Here is a 23381-nt window from a genome sequence, read left to right on the forward strand (position 1 = left end):
AATGGATGACATCAAGGGAAATCAGTTCTGAATGTCTATCCTTCGTGGAGAGAGAAAAGGGAAATGTCTCCAGGGAGATGAAGGCTGGTTTAAGCGGGCGCCCATCGATGGCCTCGAGACCGACCGGTACTGCTTTTTCTACCAGAGGAATGTTATTCCTGATAGCGAAGTCCTGGTCCACGAAATTACCTCCAGAGCTGGAGTCGAGGACGGCGAAGGCAAAGACTCGGAAGTTGGCACCCTCCAGGTAGACGGGGAGAATAATTCTCTTGGAAACTTCTTGATAGATGGGAAAGAGGAGCTAGTACCCAGTGAAATCCCTTCATATCTCACTGGGCGTTGGCGTTTCCCGGTCTCAAGGGACAACGAGTTAAGATATGGCCGAATGAACCGCAATAGAAGCACAGTCCCTCGTTCCTCTGAAACAGTCTCTAAGCTGGAGAGAGCTGGTGACTACCCAGTTGCATGGGTTCGGGAGCGTCCAACGCCGGCAGAGTAGGAGAAGGATTCCTGGAAACAGAAGGTATAGGAAAAACAGAACGAGGGTGTTGGCGTTCGGCACGCCTTTCCTATGTTGGTCCACCCTGATACATATGGAGATTAGCTCCTCTAAGGAGGATGGACTGAAATGGTCCTAATGCTCGTCCTTTAAGGAATTTGAAATACCCTGACAGAATGTAGCGGAGTGCGCCATTATTCCAATCGGTTTCGGACGCAATTGTCCAGAATTCCAATGCGTACCTTGCTTCAGACCTCGATCCTGAGAAATGTGGAATAAGGAAGAGGCGGCAGTGTCGCTTCGTCCTGGGGTATCAAAGACTTGACGAAACTCTCTTCTGAAGCTTGCAAAATAGTGGGTGAGCTCGGGCCTCAATTCCCAAATGTAGGAAGCCCAGGCTAAGGCATTCCCAGTCAAAAGGTCAATAATATAGGCTACCTTGGTTCGGTCGGTGGGGAAGCGAGAGGGAGACAGTTTGAATTGAATGTCGCACTGGTTTAAGAAACCCCGGCAGGCGAGCGGATCTCCGATGTACTTGTTTGGCATGGAAATCCATGACTCAGTCCGTTAGGGAGGCAACTTGATTCTGCAAATACGAAAAATGTTCTGAAATAGTGGCATGGGCTTGGCCCACCTCAGGGGGGTCAGGGTTTGTTGGGCTCAGCATAATGTCACGCTCGTGCTGCCCGCACAACTGACAAGACCCTAGTACTGAGGTGGGAAACGAGCTCCACACACCCACAGCAGCAGAGGCGTGCTCGGAGTGTGGGATTTGAGCAAAGCCGGGGCTTGGGCCAAAGAAGAAGGTTAGTAGGGTACTTGCCAGGTCCTGGGTAGTAGAATCAGAGTGGTCGTGTCCGTAAGCCAAATGTCTGGGGGTAGAGAGAGCTGCATAGTAGAGTTCGGTTTGCCAAGTACGAGGGGTAGAGAAGACAGCGTAGTCGAGTTCCGTTTGCCGAGTCCGAGGGGTAGAGAAGACAGCGTAGTCGAGTCCGTTTGCCAAGTCCAAGGGGTTAGAGAAGACAGCGTAGTCGAGGAATGCCAGGGTCGACATCCAGAGCAGATAAGCAAACTGAAGCTGGGTCAGGAACGTGGATACTGAAAAATAAGACAAAAGCCAAGCACAAGACCAGAGCAGCACCAAGGTACCAGAGATAATGCTTAGCACTGACTGACTGAGAAGGAATTATATACCCGACAGGCGCCAATCAGAGGGAAGGAGGGGCGGAGCAGGACTTAAGGATGGGCCTGGATAGGAGTCTAGTGGAGAAGGGGACAGACAGGGGCGGTCCTGAAGCTCGGGAGCGTGGCACATGGTGATGTGATAGGCGGGGGCGGAGGTAGCCTGTGACCGAATCTCAGAAGCACGTGTCTACGCGCGCCCTGTAAAGCCGACGGGCTGCCACGTGCAACCTGTAAAATGAGAGAGAGTAGCGAGAGAGACGCCCGCGATGGCGGGAGGTCGACGGAATCCAGGAACTGCGGCGGCAGCCGCCGAGGAGGGTAAGGGAGAGACGTGGCGTGCCAGTCATGAGCCCAGGGCCCGTACACTCTAGCACTAAAGAAGTGGGTGCTGCCAGGGAGAGATCCCAGGGAACCAGACCCTCTATTACAGGATACAGCGCTACCTGGAACCCGCCAGAGGTTGCACCCCATGGACACCAACCCAGAACCGGACTGAGGGAAAGAGCCCCTGACTTTGGGTTAGACGCTGTAAGAGGCCTAGCCTCCCAGCCCTGCAGATAGGGACTGGGAAGTGTGAGTCAGACCTTACAAAGGGATAGGCCGGTTTTCTTTATTAGTATGCTGTCTTAAAGCTGTGTTGTTTTTGAAGCTGCAGCTAACTAAAAGTCAATGTTTATTTCCCCCAAATCTATGTTTTCCTGGTTATACCTCTGCACTCGTCTCCTACACATACACAAGTCACATGCTCACAGGTTTGCAGTGCGTGACAATACCATTTATTAACATTGTCTGAATCTGATAGCTCTTTAGTTAGAGGGCAGGACATATTAAAGCTCCTTTGTAAACGTTAGAGAGGGAAGAGGAATGTGTGCTTGGTGTCATCTTTTCATGGGGATTGAATAAACGAGGTTCTTAATGGATGAAATTGTAATTTAAAGGCCTGGCTCAGACGCATTTAATTAATAGATTATTAGCACGTAAATGATTTATAAAACCTGTTTACTTTGTGGCTTATTTGTGTCTTTACTCATTCTTCATTTTGCCTTTTTGTTTTATTCTTATGATCATTCTCCAAACTGAATTTTTCAAATAATGTTTCATAAAAGTTCCTAAATGCTATAAATAGTTTGGTCCAGTTTTACAGAACCAGTCCCCGTAACAGGCTGGAGCTAAGGAAATGTCTGTGAAATGACTGTATAACCCTGTTCTTTTAATGTAACCATGTATTTTTTTATAACTTTGTGTCCAGGACATACTTGAAAACGAGAGGTAACTCTCAAAGTATTACTCCCTGGTAAAACATATTTATAAATAAAATAAAAATAAGGAGGAGACAGGGTTTTTATGATTCTTTTAAGTAGTTTGTGGAATGGAGAAACATTCAAGAGGGTTTTCTTGCTTAGGACAAGAGATGTACTGTGTGCAATCCTTTTACCTTGTCTGATAGGCTTATTATAAAGAACATCCTATGTTTGCCATTCTCCAAGCTTGTGTATTATACCTTTAGCAGTTCCAATATTGTTCCCATTGCAAATGTTTACCCATATTACCCATACAGTAGATGCAGCTCTCTCTGTGCAGGGAGATCGCCTGTAAGGTCTTTGCTAGGGTGGTGCTGAGTGTGCGCTCCCGCTGGCCGCGATGAAACACATTGCGGCAATATGTGTGGCCAGTGTAAGCGAGTGCCTACGCCTGCTTGGCGCTTAGAGCAAGCAAATTTGATTTTGCTGCTCGCAAGCGCATCACATGAGCGATACGCCAAATGAGGGCAAACCAGCTCTGTGACGTCATGACCGCGTCCCTAGGTGAGTACGCGCCTAGACGGCCACGAATCGCCCGGTCAAGCAGGGCGCAGTGCACGAGCGTCAGAGCGCCCGTTCCCTGCCTGGCCGCAGCCTAAGAGCTGTGCAAGGAGATGCATCTCTCTCTGTGCATTGAGAGCGTGTAAGAGCTGTGCAGGAAGAGGCAGCTCTCTCTGTGCATGGAGATAGCCTGTAAGAGCTGTGCAGGGAGATGCAGCTCTCTCTGTGCAGGGAGATAGCCTGGAAGAGCTGTGCAGTTCTCTGCACAGCTCTTACAAACTGCAGCAAGATCGCACGGGCAGAACTTACAGATTCTGTTTCTAAGTCGATCAGTATAGCGTTCTCCTACCAAACGGTATCTGGCTTGCAATAAATCTTTCTGAATAACACAAACGTCAGACCGATCGGTAGGAACATGCCAACCCGATCGATATGGCAGTAATATTATCGAAGCTACCTGAATAAGCCCCTAAGTATTTTATTATTTTACTGTTCTATATATTTTCTCTTCTCTAATTGTTCATGTATATATTTATAGCATAGCCTCCGGCCGCTATTAATCTTTTGGGCCCTCAAAGTATAAGTCCTGGTAGGTACAGGCACTGTGAAGGGTTAGATTCTGTCATGAAGGCCTAGCTTGTTATTGCAGCCTGGATGCATAGTTCCTGTATCCAGGGGCGGGCCTAATAACATCCAGAGAGTGTCATCCTGGGGAGGATACTGGTTGGGTCACATGTAAAAAAAAATTGTCAAAGAGCCAAGGATAGCGTCGCACCATGAGCAGGAACACGAATTTTTTTTATTTATTAGCAACCAAAGAAACACACTAACATTTTTCGCTCCCACGAGCTTTGTCAAAGTGGGTCACATGCAGTTAATGTGATGTATGTCAGTATCAGACCTGCACTGTTATGGGGCAGGTTTACAAGCCAATCCCCAGGGTATATACCTTCCACTCTCCCAGAAGTCAGTGTCTCTTCACTCCCCCTGCGGAGTGGGAAACATCTACCCTGTATCCCAGGAGAGGAAACAGGAGGGAATCAAGAAAGGGCCTACATGGGTCTAAAAGCCTTGGTTTTTCTATCAGGGCATTAAAGCTGTGACTTCTGCAGTGTGATAATAAAGAACCATGGAACCATCCATAGATGTGGATCACTGTCTGGTCATTAAGAAGTGTCAGCATAGACCATACTGGTCATCTCAGGATCCTCACTGGCTGGAGGCGCTGTACACCGAGATGAACCACCCTGATTATCTGTCCTGATATCTCCCCACAACACCGCGGAGCACTCAGAGCCTCCTCCTCCAGCCTCACAGGTATGCACTGCACCTGCAACACCAGGAAACCGGATGATCTCACAGGAAGGGGGAACAGGTGCTAAGTATTTGTTATAGATTTTTGTTGTGGTCACTTCTAGAGGTTTATTTATCACTAGCTTGTAAACTTGTAAGCGCTTTCATTGGGTTGTGGTTTTATTTGGAGACATTTCGGAAGACTTTCTGAGGAGCTGTGTAGTTATAAGCTTTTTCCACTGTGAGTTTATCCCTATTTAGTGAAGTCACTTGCGCTGTTTTTTTTGTTTTTCTCTGCAAATAAACATTTTTTTTACAATTTCCTAGAAATATGGTAATTCATTTTATTATACTGAATAAGCGGTCACTGAGATTTTGCTGAATCGTTGCCATTAAGTAGGTAAAGTGTCAGATAACTAGTTGTATGACTTTCTTTTTTTGAGCAAAGTAGGGTGGGTGTTGTATTGACAAGGACCATGAGGTTGGAAAGTTTGTAACATATCAACTACTGTACTTGTGTCCAATAAAAGGTGCCATACCCCCTACTCCTTCTCCCTGGTTTGTTACTTTCTGTTTTCAGAATTGTCCCACTAAACCTCCTTCTCCTTGCGTGCTACCAGAAATATAATATGTGTGTAATCGGAGAAATTGCTGGTCTTTTTAGTAGGTAACTCTTCCAAATTCTCAATGATGAACCCTGCATCACAAACAGCCTCTCTTATAAACTCCTCATCCCATGACAGAGTGAAGAACTTGTGCTCACCAATCATATAGTATGAAGTATTATATGACCCCACCAGTAACATGTATCCCCCAGTTTTTAGCATTGACGCTAGTTTTTTCAGATTGCTACGGTAAGCCTGGTGGTCCTTGCTAACAACAAGTAAGACATACATAGAGAGCAGACAGTCCACCTGTGGCAGGACTACAGGCTCTAAAGGGTTATCTTTGGTGAGATCACATTTGACAACGCGTTTCACTGCTCTTCTTGCTTTGTCTTCCTTTCCTTCCCACTCCTCGCTGAAATGACAAGATGAAAAGTGTTCACACAGCAGTTTTGGAGAGAACAGTGGTATAAGCAGAAAATAATGTTCACTATCACGCTGAAGTCAATTGAAAAGTTGAAATGAGCAGAAGACAGTACAGTACAGTACAGGGGCAGCCATCTCCAGTCCATCAACAGGTCAGGTTTTCAGGATATCCCTGCTTCAGCAGAGGTGGTGCAGTCATTCTGACTGAGTCACTGATTGACTGACAAAACATGCTCAGGTTTTACCAATTCCTGACATCCTTTACACCTTCCACACAGAACCCCGAGTTATTTCACTGGGACAGAAAGTAGAATTTTAAGGTATTCTTAATAGATGCTGAAACATTGAAAGCTGTCAGCCTTTACACAATCATTAATTAAGGAGTATTTAAGTAATGTAATTCAATTATCCTTGATAGATACTGTACTTTCTTAGTTTTTTTATATAAATTATCCCGTTACCCTTATTTGTATTATTCTCTTCGGTCTCGTGTCTTAGCCTGTATATAACATCTCTATAAAGCGCTCTGTACATGTTTACCACCATGTAAATATCACATAATTAAATTATTGGATTGCATATCAAATTGCTGCATTATTAGATCAGACTAATAACTCACTAATATTTACTAAGGTCAATGTCAAATAGGCTAATAGAGCTAATTTAACATCTCTTACCATAGCACAGTATTCACTGAAGTAAATAACATGGCATTAAGCAAGTCTTACTCCCTCTGTAAGAGAAGCATTATGTCTAATTGTCATTATTCTAAATTATATACATTATATGATATTGAGACCAAGAGATATTCTTCCCATATTTACTAAGCGTGGTTAAGGTTAACACCGGAAAATAAATGCTACGTTATTTAAGTCATATCTAACTTTTGTTTCTCCTATCCACACCCTGAGATAGGGCTTGGGGAGGGGAGGGGAGGAGAGATGTAGAAGGGCAAACTATAGCAGAAATTCTAATCTGCAAATCCCTTTCATGCACAGATTAGCACTGATCTGTCTCACAAAGGCAGCTTCTTTTTAGGGGAAGGAAGGGTGAGGAGAGGAAGGGAAGTTGGGAAAGGAGGAAACAAAATGGAGTGGCAGAGGGAGAGCAGGATGGGGGGTAGGGGAGGAGGGGGGATAGGAGCAAAGAGGGAGAGAAGAGGAAGGAGGGGGAGAGGGGGAGAGGAGGGGATAGGGGAAGAACGAGGGAGAGGAGGAAGTGGGGGGAGAGCAGGAAAGAATGGGGGAGAGGAGGAAGGGAGGGGGAGAGGAGGAAGGGAGGGGAGGAAGAAGGGAAAGGGTATTTTTAAATGACCCACACCCCACACTTCCTGAACGGATTTCAACAAGAACTATATTGACAAGTCTAGGGCACTTTGTGAGAAAGATGGCACGGAGGAAGTCAGTGGTTTTACGTGTAAATTTCATTAAAAAAAACGTGTAGTTTGAAGAATTTACTTTGTTGTCTTTTTATAATTTTAATACATAATAAAGATATTCATTCACAATATTGAGCATTGAGGTTCTTTAGTTACATTTTCCTGTTTCCCCAAATGAAGGTTTAATTTTTCTCAGCTGGAAGATGATAATTTTTCTGAAATATACTTTACCTCTTTCCTTCCAGCTCACAGATAAATTTTGCAGCGTGAGACCAGTCAGCAGCTCCGGGCTCCTTGTTCCTCCACATTTCAAATTCCCTGATATTTGCGTCAGTAAATTCTATCACATTGATCTCTTTGAAGAAATCACAGGCGGTTAAGAGATGGAAAGCGAGAGGTCCAGCGGAAACATCGAGCAGGGTTTCCCCTCTCACACGACCTGCACCCAACGGTTAATAAATAGCTAAATACATATTTCTGACAACACTGTTTTTCACATAGCAAAGCATTGAAGAATATATAAGGGCTTATTCACATGCTTCAGTTCCCCAAAAATGTTAATAATATTTTAACTTCACCTATAAATGAACATACCTGAAGAGAACGTTTTAAACAGTTGTTTAATTGGATAATCAACCACCTCGTCAAATGTATCATTATTTTCAGAATTGAAATATGTTTCTATATACAGTCTTGGATCAAACTCTTTATCATGGTAATGCTTGTGGAGACTGGAATCCATTGTGCGTCTCCTTGGTGAAACGATCTTGTTACTTCTATGCAGCACGGGAAGAAGTCTTAAGTTGCAGCTTGAGAAGGTAGAATAGTAGAAGCTCGGTTGGCATCGCAGTATTTCAAACAATTACCAGAGCATGTGATACGCTTCTGTACAAACATTCACATGGGACGGTGCTGATCCGTGTTTGCTAATGTTGCTGCCTGGATAATGTTTTGTCATTAGGATTATTGAAATGATCCACCTGATATGACACATGATACTAAGTGTGTGCATTTATTGTGGTCTATGTATCATCAGATCAGTCTGTGCTGATTCTTTTGCTAAAAAAATTAATGTGTTTTCTTTGTAGGATTCCCGTCATATGTATTAGAGGTAAGGGTGGGCAATTTCACCAGTGTTTTCACTTTCAAATAAATGTTGTTGTTTTTTATGACTGAATGACTGACTGCCTGGGTGGGTGTGGGACTGACTGACTGCCTGGGTGGGTGTGGGACTGACTGACTGCCTGGGTGGGTGGGGGACTGACTGACTTGCCTGGGTGGGTGGGTGACTGACTGCCTATGACCTAATAAGAATTGTGTGTGTGAGTGTGTGACTGGCTGGCTGTGTGGCTGGGTGACTAACTGACTGGGTGGGTGACTGACTGGGTGGATGGGTAATTTCTCTTCAGAAGCACTTGGAGAGACTGGAAACGTGGGCAGGTAAATGGCAGATGAGGTTCCAATGTCATGCAGTAGCTGCAAAGGCAAACAAGATCTTATCTTGCATCAAACGGGCAATGGATGGAAGGGAAGTAAACATAATTATGCCCCTTTACAAAGCATTAGTAAGACCACACCTTGAATATGGAGTACAATTTTGGGCACCAATCCTAAGAAAAGACATTATGGAACTAGAGAGAGTGCAGAGAAGAGCCACCAAATTAATAAAGGGGATGGACATTCTAACTTATGAGGAGAGGCTAGCTAAATTATTATTTATTTACATTAGAAAAGAGGCGTCTAAGAGGGGATATGAAAAATTCAGGGACAATGCAAGGTGCTTTCAAAAGAACTATTCATCCCACAGGCAGTACAAAGGACTCGGGGCCATCCCTTAAGGTTGGAGGAAAGGAAATCTCACCAGCAACAAAGGAAATGGTTCTTTACAGTAAGGGCAGTTACAGTGTGAAATTCGTTACCCATGGAGACTGTGATGGCAGATACATTAGATTTGTTCAAAAAAAGGTTGGACATCTTTTTAGATGGGAAAGATATACAGGGATATACCAAATAAGTATACATGGGAAGGATGTTGATCCAGGGATTAATCCGATTGCCAATTCTTGGAGTCAGGAAGGAATTAATTTTTCCCCTAAATGGGTTTTTTTTGTTTGCCTTCCTCTGGATGAATAAGTAAGTATAGATATAGGATAAAGTATCTGTTGTCTAAATTTTGCATAGGTTGAACTTGATGGACCTACGTCTTTTTTCAACCTCATCTACTATGTAACTATGTAACTATGTGACTGACTGGGTGGATGGGTGACTGACTGACTGGTTAGGTGGGTGGGTGACTGGGTGGGTTTGACTGACTGGGTGGGTGACTGCATTGACTGCATGTTTGGGTGGGTGACTGACTGACTGACTGACTCACTGCCTGGGTGGCTGACTGACTGCCTGGGTGACTGACTGTGTGGGTTACTGACTGCCTGGGTGGCTGACTAACTGCCTGGGTGAATGACTGGGTGTGTGACTGACTGACTTGGTGAGTAGGGGACTGACTGACTGACTTAGTGAGTGGGGGACTGACTGACTGGGTGGGTGACTGCCTGGGTTACTTACTGACTGACTGACTGGGTGGGTGGGTGACAGAAATTGGGTGACAGACTGGGTGGGTGACTGACTGACTGCCCCTTGGGTGGGTGGTTGCCTGGGTGACTGACTGCTTGGGTGGGTGACTGACTGACTGCCTGGGTGGGTAACTGACTGACTGACTGCCTTGGTGGGTGGGTGGTGACTGACTGACTGCCTGGGTGGGTGGCTGACTGATCGACTGCCTGGGTGACTGACTGCTTGGGTGGGTGATTGACTGACTGCCTGGGTGGGTAACTGACTGACTGCCTTGGTGGGTGGGTGGGTGGTGACTGTAGAGGGAGAAAGGGGATGGCCCGGTATTAAAGGGGTTGCACCCCATTTGGCCATCCCCTGACCTCACCAGGGAGACAAGGGCATAACTGGGCTGAGGTCCAGAAATGTGATTTAACCCTTGTTATGACATGAAAATGTGTATTCCCCTGTTCCCATGCGTTGTTGTAATATCTGGTTTAATCAGTGTCTGCATCACACACACACTAGGATCCATCCGGGAGTACAAGGGTTAATAGTTCTTTAGTGATTATAGCCCTTTGTGTAATTTTCCCGCCTTTTCAGGCACCATTTTGCAGGGTCCCATAGGCCGCCATTGGAGCTCAATGCGTTTCAATGGCGAATCTTGCTGTTTTGGTCCTGTTTCCTGTGAAGACCAGCAGATGGTGTCCGAGAGGAGGAGCGGCGGTTTCCCATTGTAAGTCAATGGGCCCATTGACTTCAATGGAGATTCCTCGAAGGAGCTTTCCAGGAACGAGTTGGCTGCTGTCCAAACCGCAAAACCGCAAAGCGGATACTTTTTCAATAAGAGAGCTTTGATCACTTAGCAGTCAAGTTCAACGACAAGTGGCGTGGGAATAAACAGTTCTAGAGCACATAGAAATAAAATTATTTTTGCCCCTAGTTAATAGACCTCCCCCCACTAGACCACAACCGTGTCCCCGAATCCTGGACCCCCGATAAGGGTCGAACCGAGAAGAGCGGGTTGCGCCATAGGTTCCAATGGCGGCGGCAGAAACAGCTCAAGAAAACGGCTAAGTGTTAAAAGCTGAAATTTAGGAATCCATAGCTCCGGTTCCGGAGGGTCCAGAGGACCAGGGTTTGGGGTACCTGTAGTCACTGCTCCGGCATCGCTGCAGAACCATCCTTGACCCTCTTGGACCAACCCGACGGAGTATGGACCCCCTTGAAAGTTCGTGACTTTGCCATAGACTCCAATGGCGGCCAATCGCCATTGACCGGCTATGGCGGAAAATCCCCATTGACTTCAACGGCGGCGTAGCCCCGTTGAAAGTCTATGGCGGCGGATTCCCATAGCTGCCAACGGCGGCGGTTTGCCATTGAAAGTCTATGGCGGCGAAGCCCGTTGTTTTCAATGGGGATTTAGTGAAAAACCGTGATTTAATTTACAGCGGAGTTTATTGTATTAAAATAGGAAACGGCTTAAGGTGTATTTGTGTAACTCCGGTTCCGAGGGTCGTAGCAAGTCTCAAATTGGACCCTAGGGTGTCCCAGTTACGGCATTGAGAACTGGGAAGTTTGGACCCGCTGGAACCAACGGAACCGGATATTTTAATATGTTTGTGTTTTATCTTTAATACTGTGTCCAAGGTATGGACCGAAACCAGAGGAAATTCCTTTGGCCATAAGGCAGCAGATGGTCAGGTAAACGTCCCAATGTCTAGAATTTAAGTGCTGTTCAAAGGAGTTTATCACCTCCACTGTTTACATGAAGGCGGAGATTACTCAAACCAGAGCAGGCTGTAAGTGTCCCATTTCACACCTTACAACAAAGCGTATCCTGCCAGGAATTCCGTTTAGTAGACTGGCTGGCATTCCTGATGCAAATGTGGGGCTACAGAAATGAGACCCCCAGAGTCCAACTGAGCATGTGCCAACTAGCTGGGGGCGTGTATCAAAATGTGTTCCCATGTTAGTGAGTGGCTACAGGTAATTGAAAACCAATCACCTGTACTTAATGTTAAGGATAGGGTTACAAAAGGTTTATAAACTGTTGTCCACCCTTTATCCTTTGTCTTCTGATATCATCTGAATTGTTACCTGATTGCTGGAGAAATGCTACATGATACTTCTGATTCTCCATCCCCAAAGTAAGTGTACTTCTTGTCTGTTACTGTATTATTTTGTGTGTTCACCTATCCAAAGGAATAAATATACTTTATTATATCTAAGCCTCGTTCAGTTCAAACCCAGTTATTTGGTGTAAATTACAACCTGTCATAAGCTATCATCACAGTGACTGACTGACTGCCTGGGTGGATGGCTGACTGAATGACTTGGTGTGTGACTGACTGACTGGGTTGACTGACTTCCCTTGACTGACTGCCTGGGTGGGTGACTGACTGCCTGGGTGGGTGACTGATTGCCTGGGTGGCTGACTGCTTGACTGCCTCGGTGGGTGGCTGACTGTGTAGGTGGGTGACTGACTGACACTTGACTGACTGACTGACTGGGTGGATGACTGACTGAATGACCGGCCCCATTGAGGGGAGGGCTCTTGTCCCTGCAGCGTCTGCCACAGTGGGCGCTGCAGTAGCCAGCGGGACCTGGCCTAAGAGATTATGGGGAAAAGCACGATTGCAGACCTGCCTGAAACATGTGAATGTGTTGAAAAGTGATCTTTTCATGTGCTGTTTTGAAATATAAGATTTTGAAATCAAGTGTTGTATTTTATCTGTTTCTATCTTCCTTCATAATTTTCTTCAGTTCATACGGTACAGACAAGACTATGCTACAGTATGAGGAATGTCCCGATAGTGAGCAGTATAAGAATCACACTAGGCATACTGTAGAATGTGAAATCTGGTTTTGTTTTTGCACAAAAGATGTAGATATAGTTATTTTATTCTGTATTATGTAAGGGGGGGGGCACTACCACTGGTGTTTTTAACATTAGTTATAAATATGTTTAATGTTTTGGTTTTGCTGGAAATCGATTCTTTTTGATTTTGGATTATTTCATATCTTTTGAATTATTACAATACACACACCCCTCCCAAAATGCAGACACACACACAATAGGTAAAAACACAAAAAACACAGCGCACAACGCTCATAGTGCATTAAAAATTATATTGACATAAACAATTAATAAGGTGAGTATTGTGCGTACATCAAGGTGATGTTAAACAAGCATTTTCGGGATAATGTTACCCAAGCACCACGTGGAAGCCGGATCAGATGTCCTCACACGTATTGGAAGCTGGTTCCTTGGCCACCGGTTCCTATTTGGGTAGGTATGGAGTCTTTGAAAGTCCTTGCTCCCACACAGAGATCAACACGTCTGCAGCACACACATGAATTGCTGCTTCAAACGGAGCTCCACGCCGGCTGGAATCCTCTCTCTCCCCTCCGTTCAGACACTTCCGGATCAGTGACGTCACCGGAGGGTTCTCGCCGGTACTTGCGCCGGTTTTACTGGATCAGCTCGCCGTAGTGGGGCAGTGTAGTTGAGGGCAAAAATGCTAGTACACTTATCCAACGCGTTTCGAAACCCGTAGGTTTCTTCATCAGGGATATATACACAAGTGGAAATCGGAGGGTTTAAATACCCCACGCCAGTACCTCATTAGTCCACCGGACTACCTTCTCCACCAATGGGAGAATGGCGGGGAGGAGTCAAAAGGCCCGGTTTGCACGCATTATTAGTTGTCACTGACAACATAACAAAAACAAATGTAACTTTATTAAGAAGCGGAAACTAAAACACAAAATACATTGTACAACCGCGATAGGTGATTCTAAAACGAAAAGAAGGAAATTAGTGCATAGAAAAGATTAAAAATGAACAACATACTCAAAAACTCATCAGATTGTGATACGCTTTTTATATCCACCCTCAAATCAACATAGATCACACAGTTCTATAAAAGAAGCACGAAAATAGAACAATATATCGTATTAAAAACTGTTATTAAATAAACAATATACAATACATTACAAAATACATTATAAAATATATAATAAAAGGACATAGAGGTAGAAGTTGATATTCATAAATGTTAAAAGATTTATTTATTGTAACTCAGATCATATAGTCTACGTAATAGAATGTCCGTGTGGCCTATTATATGTAGGACGCACTAAGCGTCCACTAAAAGTGCGCATTCAGGAACATCTGCGCAACATTAGAATAGGGTATATGAAACACAGCCTATCCAAACACTATGCACAGTGCCACAATAGTGATCCCTCCTCTCTATTATTTAAAGGTATTAAATATATACCAAGAAATAGAAGGGGGGGTTACTGGGTCAAAGAACTACCTAGGCAAGAAACCTTCTGGATACACAAACTAAACACCTTGTATCCAGGGGGTTTGAATGAGGATATAGATATTTGTTCTCTCTATTGATTTATCCTCATGATTTCTGTGGTCTATATCTGACATATAAATATATAATTTTAAAAATCTTTTAACATTTATGAATATCAACTTCTACCTCTATGTCCTTTTATTATATATTTTATAATGTATTTTGTAATGTATTGTATATTGTTTATTTAATAAGTTTTTAATACGATATATTGTTCTATTTTCGTGCTTCTTTTATAGAACTGTGTGATCTATGTTGATTTGAGGGTGGATATAAAAAGCGTATCACAATCTGATGAGTTTTTGAGTATGTTGTTCATTTTTAATCTTTTCTATGCACTAATATCCCTCTTTTCGTTTTAGAATCACCTATCGCGGTTGTACAATGTATTTTGTGTTTTAGTTTCCGCTTGTTAATAAAGTTACATTTATTTTTGTTATGTTGTCAGTGACAACTAATAATGCGTGCAAACCGGGCCTTTTGACTCCTCCCCGCCATTCTCCCATTGGTGGAGAAGGTAGTCCGGTGGACCAATGAGGTACTGGCGTGGGGTATTTAAACCCTCCGATTTCCACTTGTGTATATATCCCTGATGAAGAAACCTACGGGTTTCGAAACGCGTTGGATAAGTGTACTAGCATTTTTGCCCTCAACTACACTGCCCCACTACGGCGAGCTGATCCAGTAAAACCGGTGCAAGTACCGGCGAGAACCTTCCGGTGATGTCACTGATCCGGAAGTGTCTGAACGGAGTGGAGAGAGAGGATTCCAGCGGGCGTGGAGCTCCGTTTGAAGCAGCAATTCATGTGTGTGCTGCAGACGTGTTGATCTCTGTGTGGGAGCAAGGACTTTCAAAGACTCCATACCTACCCAAATAGGAACCGGTGGCCAAGGAACCAGCTTCCAATACGTGTGAGGACATCTGATCCGGCTTCCACGTGGTGCTTGGGTAACATTATCCCGAAAATACTTGTTTAACATCACCTTGATGTACGCACAATACTCACCTTATTAATTGTTTATGTCAACATAATTTTTAATGCACTATGAGCGTTGTGCGCTGTGTTTTTTGTGTTTTTATCTGCTAGTTCTAGGGGGGTTCTGAGCCATCCCTATTACCACAGCTGCAGACGCTCTGACTTGTCCATTTAAGGTCACGTATATTACCTTATATATTCATCACTTCACTTATTATATTAGCTGCGCACTTATTTCTTCACCTATTCACACACACACAATAGGTCCCTCTCCCCAAATGCAGACACACACACAATAGGCCCCTCTCCCCAAATACAGACACACACACACCAAATATACCACCCCAAATAAAGACAGACACAACACACACACAATAGACCCCCCTCAAATACACTCACACACACACAATAGGCCCCCCTCCCAAAATACAGACACACAGACACAAAAAATAACCCCCCCTCCAATAAATAAAAAATAAATCACACACATACTGTACTTTGGGGCTGGGCGAGGGGGAATAGGCCTGGAAGGGTGGTATACGGGGGGCCTGGGGCATGTGGGTTTACCTAGGTCCCTTCAATGGGTCTGCTAGAGACACAGGGCTGGTGCACAGAAGGGCCCTGTGCCCCCCCTACATGCTCTCCTGTGTTTTGCGCCCCCCTCCCCCTCCTTACCTCGTGCGACATCAAATGACGCCGCAGAGTCGTGTGACGTCACATCACGTGACCCGCGGTGTCATTTGATGCCGTGTTGCCATGGTCATGCGTCCTGGAGACAGCTGAATCCCGGTAAGTGGAGGTTGCAGAGACCTCGCGTGGTCACCCGGTATTTAATTTAAATGCCTCGGGGAAGAGCATGGGACCTCTGAAACTGCCCGCCTACCGACCCCCCCCAAAAAAAATCTCGTGCCATCAGCCCCCCAGTTTGCACACCACTGGCCTAAGGGAGGGACAGATAGGTGGTCAAGTTTAATCACAATTTGAGAGACAAATGGATAGCTGACATATGCAGCTAAATCAACCTACTGTATCATTTTGATTTAAACAGCGGAGCCCAATGGTTGAATAGATACATTTCACCTTATTGTTAAATATAACGTATGCCAAATTCTTCATATTTAGTAAATGAATATGGAAAATACAAAATTAACTTCATGTCACCTTTGCGCATCTGGCTGGGGGAATTTTATGAAACATTTGAAGGTGGTGCTCTGGCAGAAGAGCTATTTCTGTTTATAATCTGTTTGACAAATTACTATAAACTGTTATGTTGGGTTATGTCTTAATCACCCATAATCCCAGAGCAGGCCGCTCTCAGATAGCTGGTACAAAAGGAGAAATAGAATCCCTCTAGGATGTACTCAACCTCCACTAATAATATAAAATATCACTTTTATTAACACAAAGAGAACCCATATTGTTTAAAACCTAAGGAGCGCAAATAATCAGGCAATCCACGTGTGGGGGGTGGGGGGTGTAGGGGACCAACTGGGAACCCTATATACTGTATACCAGTAAGTACTGGTGTTGGAACAATGTACAGTACAGGGCTCTTTTGCCGATTGACAAACAGATACTGTGATAGACTTCTTGTCAAATGGCAAGAAGTTGTGATATCATGCTATCTCACCAGATAAGAGCCTATGTCTCAGGCTTGTGGCTCTCAGGGTCCACATCATGGTTATGTGTCTGAGATTGCTGTGAGTAATTAAAAGTGACAATATATACAGAGTGTGAAACAAACACACACAGAAGGGCTGTGATAAGACTCTCATCTGCTGGTAAAGATATAAGGTATAAAGCTATCTCATGAAAGTAAAGCCTGGGATATGCTAAGGCTTTGTCCATAGTGAAAGCAAGCATAAGCGCTACGCCAACATATATATGGGGGCATGGGAACACCGATATATCTGGAATAATAATCCATTCGCTAGCCATGTTATCATATGTCGCAGATATATCGATGATGTGCTCTGCATTTGGGATGGTGACGAGGAAACTTTACAACAATTCGAGATGTATTTGAATCAGAATAGTTTAAATCTCAAGTTCACTTCTAATTACAACAGTAAAAAAATAGATTTTTTAGACTTGAGTTTGGAAGCCAAAATTGATTTTCCAATAATTACCAAAACTTTTTTCAAAAAAGTAGACACGAATAGCTGGCTTTTATCATCAAGTAATCACAAAAAATAATGGATTAATAACATACCAATGGATCAATTTATGCGATTAAAGCGTAATTGTAGTTTTCAGGAAGACTTCAACACTCAAAAACCATGTTTGAAAAATTTATTAAACGCGGATATAATAGATCTTTATTGGTTGAATCCCTGAACAGGGTTGACAGTATGGAAAGAGACTCTTTATTAATACAATCTAAGAAAGAAAAATCTATTAGCACTAATGATGATAATAAAATTAGGGTTCCCTTCATAACGGAGTTTAACTCAGCCACCAGTAGTATCCAAAAAGTTCTAAAGAAAAACTGTAAAATTCTCTGCAATGATCCTATTCTGGGTCCTTCCCTACAGCAACAACCAAGTTTTATATATCGGAAGGCCAAAAACCTAAAATATTTTTTAGCCCCCAGTGATATTGGATTACCAGTATCTAAGGTAACTGAAACATCACGTTACCAGTTAAAAAACCATCGGGGGATTTTTGCTGTGGGAAATGTAAGGCATGTAGCATGTTCAACCCAGAACGAAAGACCTTTATCTCCTTCACCATAAAAAAGAAATTTGTGGTGAAGGATTGTATTTCCTGCAAAACCACTCATGTGATCTATCTCCTCCAATGTCCATGTGGATATCAGTATATTGGACGAACAAAAAGATGTCTCAAAACCAGAATCCTGGAACATGCTAGAAATATTAGACATGGGTTAGACAAACATAGTGTACCCAGACATTTTAAAAGGAGACATAATTGTGACTCCACACTGCTTCAGTATATTGGCATCCAAACTATACCGGTTGGAAGACGTGGAGGAGATAGAGAAAAAACATTATCAAAACAAGAGAGCCTATGGCTCTACAAAATGAAAACCATGGCGCCTCAGGGATTAAATGAGGAGATAGACATTTGGTCTCTATAAATATCCCCAATACATTCTACGTTGAACTAAGCACATTTACCAAGAATAGAGATATATATGTAGTATCTATATGGTTGGATAATTTTCGTTCCATTTAACTATCTTGGTAACTACTTATATTTTATGTCTGCCGTTATATATATTCATATATATATATATTATTGTCTTTTTATTGATATTTAATTTTAATGTAATTAACATATGTTTTCTTCTATTTTATAGATATGTTTTATTAGTAATATTTTCTATTTTCTACATATGTGTATAAATATTGTGATGTTTAGTTTAATAAAACCATTGTATTTTATCTATCCTTGTTCTTAGAACATGTTCACCTCCCCTTTTCCTTGTAGACAGAGGTTAGATACATCTCTAATCAAACACAAGTGTGGGCGGGACATAAATTGTTAGCAGCCAATCAGGAGAGGTTATAGAGCTATAAGTAACCACCAATGAAAACCCCAGATATTCCCTGACAAAGTCAACCTATGACGAAACGCGTTGGAAGGCGCGTTCCAGTGTTACTCTGATTGTCACTTTCTATGGACATTGAAGTCTATGCAAGAGGCTGAAACCCCTCACGGACATTTTCCATCCAGTCCTTCTCTGGTTACATCTGCGACGGAACCCTGGTGACGTCATCAGTGGGCGGCTGTATACCGGAACTACATATCCAACGAGGAAGGAAGCACTCTGAGACTGAAGTCAACACCTTACCTGCAGACTGCGACTCCCCACACCGGCTGAGACGAAATCGCATGAGAGAGAAGGATCCACTTCCTTGATCGATCCGATGGTCGTGTGCTGTGGCGGTAGCAGTTTGGTAACATGTCCATAACATGCCATGCTTATATATCTTTGAATTGATGTACGTGAGATTCTCACCTGCTGCTCAATAATATTACAAATATTTTTAATACTATACTATGAGGTTTTGCGCTGTTTCTTTTCTTTTGTTGGTAAGATGTCTAGATTTCATTAAAGGGCAGCTGAGGGCTAGTTTTTGGCCTATGTTCAGTGCTTTTGTAAATATTATTTTTGGATTGATAAGTAATATGTCTACTACTTCTTTGTCCTTTCTAAGGATGGGCCAATATTTACGTAGGGTTTTCCGTATGGCCAGAGCCATTTGATTATATTGGGTAATGAAAGGAATATCCAATTGTTTAGATTTTTTCTGTTTGTAACTTAAAAGAGTGGTTCTATCTATTAGTTCTACTTCTGATATAATCTGGTCCAATTTTTGTGGTGGGTAATTCCTATCCATGAACTTGTATTTTAGATCTTGTGCTTGTGTATTGTATGTATCTAAAGTGGAACTGTTCCGTTTTAGTCTGATAAACTGGCCTTTTGGTATATTATTAATCCAGGATGGATTGTGGTGACTATTAGCATGCAAATAATTGTTGTGTGTGTGTGTCCCCTGATCCTCCACCCCCCCCCCCCCCCCCGCTGGCATAGGTGCGGAGGTACGGAGTCATGGGGAGAGGGGCTCTGTCTGAGCCCCCTGCCTGGAGCAGCCCCCACCCTCTCCCCCGGCTGTGTCCTGCTGCTGAAGCTTTCTGTTGGAGCCAGCCCTCCGGCGGCGGTATAGGGACACAGTGGCGTTCGGTGGGGTCACAGGGTGGTGGGGTGTGCTCAGCAGCTCACTGGGGGGGGTGTGCTCGGCGGCTCAGTGGGGGTTGGGGTGTGCTTGGCGGCTCCCTGGTTGGGGTGGGGTAGGGTGTGCTCGGTGACTCACTGGGGAGGGAAGGGTGTGCTCGGTGGCTCACTGGGGGGAGTAGGGTGTGCTCGGCGGCTCACTTTGGGGAGTAGGGTGTGCTCGGCGGCTCACTGGGGGGAGTAGGGTGTGCTCAGCGGCTCACTGGGGGGAGTAGGGTGTGCTCGGCGGCTCACTGGGGGGAGTAGGGTGTGCTCGGCGGCTCACTGGGGAGGGAGGGTGTGCTCAGCGGCTCATTTTGTGCTTGGCGGCTCACTGGGGGGGAAGGATGGGCTCTGAGGCTCACTGGGAGGGAGGGTGTGCTCGGCGGCTCACTGGGGGGAAGGGTGTGCTCGGCGGCTCACTGGGAGGGAGGGTGTGCTCGGCGGCTCACTGGGAGGGAGGGTGTGCTCGGCGGCTCACTGGGAGGGAGGGTGTACTCGGCGGCTCACTGGGAGGGAGGGTGTGCTCGGCGGCTCACTGGGGGGGAAGGATGGGCTCGGCGGCTCACTGGGGGGGAAGGATGGGCTCGGTGGCTCACTGGGGGGAAGGATGGGCTCGGCGGCTCACTGGGAGGGAGGGTGTTTGGCGGCTCAGTGTGTGTGTTGCTGCCTTCCTCCTCTCTATGCCTTCCTCCTCTCTATGCCTTCCTCCTCTCTATGCCTTCCTCCTCTCTATGCCTTCCTCCTCTCTATGCCTTCCTCCTCTCTATGCCTTCCTCCTCTCTATGTCTTCCTCTTCTCTGGTGACTCCTACTGGCAACACTGATGGCCTCATCTGCCAGCAGTGACGTCACTTCCGTCACCACTGACTTCCACATCAATCAACTGCATTCACTGCCAGGGAATTTTGCTGATGTGGTCGGTGCCGCTAAAGAAGTTTCACTTCAAAAAGCCTTTTAGACACAGATTGGACACGCGAGAAAGGCTTACAGAATAGCAACGCGTGCCGATCCCATCGGAAAGGGCACTTTATAAGCGGTTTGTCACACTTCGGAGATACTAGAATAAGCCCCATAGAGACAGAAAAGCCCAATTTAGGGTAAATTTTCATCTGACAAAATTTAAAGTTCTATCTTCAACTGACGGAAAATCCCCGGCGGTTCTCCATCTGGCGATCGGTTGTTAATTCATCTTTACAATCGTAATTGTATATATTTGTAATAAATACTTTATACTGATCTCTGCTGCGCTCTGTGTATTCTTTGTATTTCTGGAGATCTCCCAGCCGAGACACCCACAGGAGATCAGAGCGCTCGTGCACAGCGGGAACAAAGAGAATAGATTTTACTCACCACCCGAGGCAGCACCAGCACGCTTTTCATTTGTAACCATGTATCATTTGTCTTAACTCTGTGCCGAGGACACGCTTGAAAACGAAAGGTAGCTCTCAATGTATTACTTTCCGGTAACACATTTTATAAATAAATAAACATCGAAATGTCAAATTCGATCGAAAATTTTGCGTTCCTGTTCGACTATTGTGATCAAATATTCTCGGACTTCCTAACTTTTTGTGAAAGTTCAATCGGGCTGAAGGCGTGGTGGGCTGTGGCAAGTTGGCACATCTGAGCAAGAGTGAAAGTGTGGGAGAAACATTTTACTTTTCAGACGCTGTAGATCAGTGTTTCTCAACCTTGTTTTCCACAGTGCTCCCCTACTGAGATTATCCCATTACCCCATCATTTTATCAATTGTCACACTTATTACGTTCTGATCAAATCGGGGGGGAACTAAAAATAAGTATCGAATGCCAATGTAATTTTACACCTACAATGACAGTGTTATTATAACTAATTGAACATGTCAAGGTAGAAGAGATGTGATGCATCCAAAATCAGAGAGAATTCCTCCACAACATATGTTAATAATCAGGATGACAATGGGAAGTCCTTGAATGATGATTGCGTATACATAGGAAGGGTTAAGTGCCTAGTGGGGTCCACTTGACCTCCACAGCTTAAACACTGTATACACCCAACCAAATAATCAATATTACAATGCAAAAGCACGGGTATGCATATATATATATATATATGATAGGGCACTGCGGCCCTTTACCTTAGTGCTTGAAAGGACATCCAGACATCCAGGCAGGTAAACAGGATAATGAAGGATGATGATGGATCGCACAGCCACGAAGATCCAATTCCCAATGGGACCGGAGGATATAAAACAAAAGTGCACACTCCAATTATGCAATAGGTCTGGTTTATTGCAGGTAGGCAAAGCAACAGGACAACACGAACGCACCTACGCGTTTCGTGCACAGGACACTTTATCAAGTTAGTGTTCCGGTTATTTTAAGTGTAATACAAAATCTTTCAGAAGCAATGAATTCCTCAATCATTGTGGCATTTGGGTTGTTACCCTGAGGTTAGTCTGAGACACTGCTGTAGATTCTGACCAAGAAGCATAAAGGATCACAGAAAACCATTTAATCATTAAATCAATGCAGATGGGTGTCTTTGCCTCCATGTATCAAGCTCAATTGACTGGCTGTTCACATTAAAGACCCCTTTTTGGAGTGTCAGGTACTAGGGAGGAGTTGGCTAATCTAATGAGATGGATCAATGTTGCAACATAAGACTTGGATTTATTTTCCCCGGGACTAAGATGGGTGAAACCTATTGAATCACAACCTGCTACATCCCCATGGGTGTGAATTTTTCATTCAATTGTTTCAAAAGGTTTATTACATGTGATTCTGACACAGAGAGATGGAATGTTTATATAAGTGAAGGCCGTCACGGGAGACCAGCACTTCAAACACTTTTTACCTTTCTGGGATTATTCACTAGGCAAAACAAGGTAGTGGAATAACATGTAGTTTATTCAGGTAAACCAGCATACACACAATGCATATACAAAATACAGAATACACACTTACTGGAGGTCTGGGGTCAAAAACTAGCCTCGAATAGGGGCAGTGCGCCTGCTTCGGAAGGCTTACCCTGACCGGGACCTCGCCCCGAGCTTCCTGGTACTCTTTTCGGGTAGACTACCCAACCGCGACCGCTTTGTTCTATTCTGAGAACTTGGTCCTCGCGTCTGACTTAGCCTCAGCTAGGCAGGCTTTCCTAGCTCCAAAAATGAAGCCGGTTGCTCTGCCATTTGCAACAGAGCAACTTTGAAAAGCCGCCAGCGCGTCACCGACTCAAGCTGCTAGTAACTAGTCAGTCAGACTGAGCCACTAATTGAGCCAGCTGTGCTGAAGTAGGGATATCCTGAAAACCTGGCCTGATTGCAGCCCTCGAGGACTGGAGTTTGACATGCCTGAGTCTGGTTCTCTGATCGGGAAGTCTCCTTACATAGACCCCGCTGTTCTATGTTTAACATGGAAAGGAGACTAGCGTCTAATCAGAGAACGGATCGTACTGTACCTCAGCCAGCCAATCAGAATGGAGGCTTGTCTGGCTGCTGACGTCTGAGGAGGGGGCATACCAAGCCGGCTCGAAAAGCTAAGCGAGCGGGAAATATGAATCAGCCAATGGG

General features: G+C 44.4%; 1 protein-coding gene across 2 annotated transcripts; it reads right to left on the reverse strand.

Annotated features, from left to right (window-relative positions):
* Nucleotides 1-4250: 4250 nt before the first annotated feature.
* On the reverse strand, nucleotides 4251-8426 carry LOC142496441 (indolethylamine N-methyltransferase-like). 2 transcript variants are annotated; one of them, XM_075603138.1, is made up of 4 exons: nucleotides 7783-8426; nucleotides 7420-7627; nucleotides 5674-5799; nucleotides 4251-4816 (listed from the first exon to the last, which is right to left on the reverse strand). In XM_075603138.1, the coding sequence occupies exons 1-4, from the start codon at nucleotides 7928-7930 to the stop codon at nucleotides 4798-4800; spliced, it is 501 nt and encodes a 166-aa protein (XP_075459253.1). In that variant the 5' UTR covers nucleotides 7931-8426; the 3' UTR covers nucleotides 4251-4797. The 2 variants fall into 2 exon arrangements, with proteins under 2 accessions (XP_075459253.1, XP_075459252.1); XM_075603137.1 differs by having other exon boundaries at nucleotides 4251-5799.
* Between the last annotated feature and the right edge of the window lie 14955 nt (nucleotides 8427-23381).

Source organism: Ascaphus truei, chromosome 6, assembly GCF_040206685.1.
Source record: "Ascaphus truei isolate aAscTru1 chromosome 6, aAscTru1.hap1, whole genome shotgun sequence".
In the NCBI taxonomy this organism is placed as follows: Eukaryota; Metazoa; Chordata; class Amphibia; order Anura; family Ascaphidae; genus Ascaphus; species Ascaphus truei.

Excerpts from the sequence above, each read along its gene's own strand:
- LOC142496441 (XM_075603137.1), bottom strand. The coding sequence starts at position 7,930 with ATGGATTCCAGTCTCCACAAGCATTACCATGATAAAGAGTTTGATCCA. Across the intron at positions 7,628-7,782 it reads GTTTAAAACGTTCTCTTCAG|GTCGTGTGAGAGGGGAAACC; the intron begins GTATGTTCATTT and ends CGTTGGGTGCAG. Across the intron at positions 5,800-7,419 it reads TGTGAGCTGGAAGGAAAGAG|CGAGGAGTGGGAAGGAAAGG; the intron begins GTAAAGTATATT and ends TTGTCATTTCAG.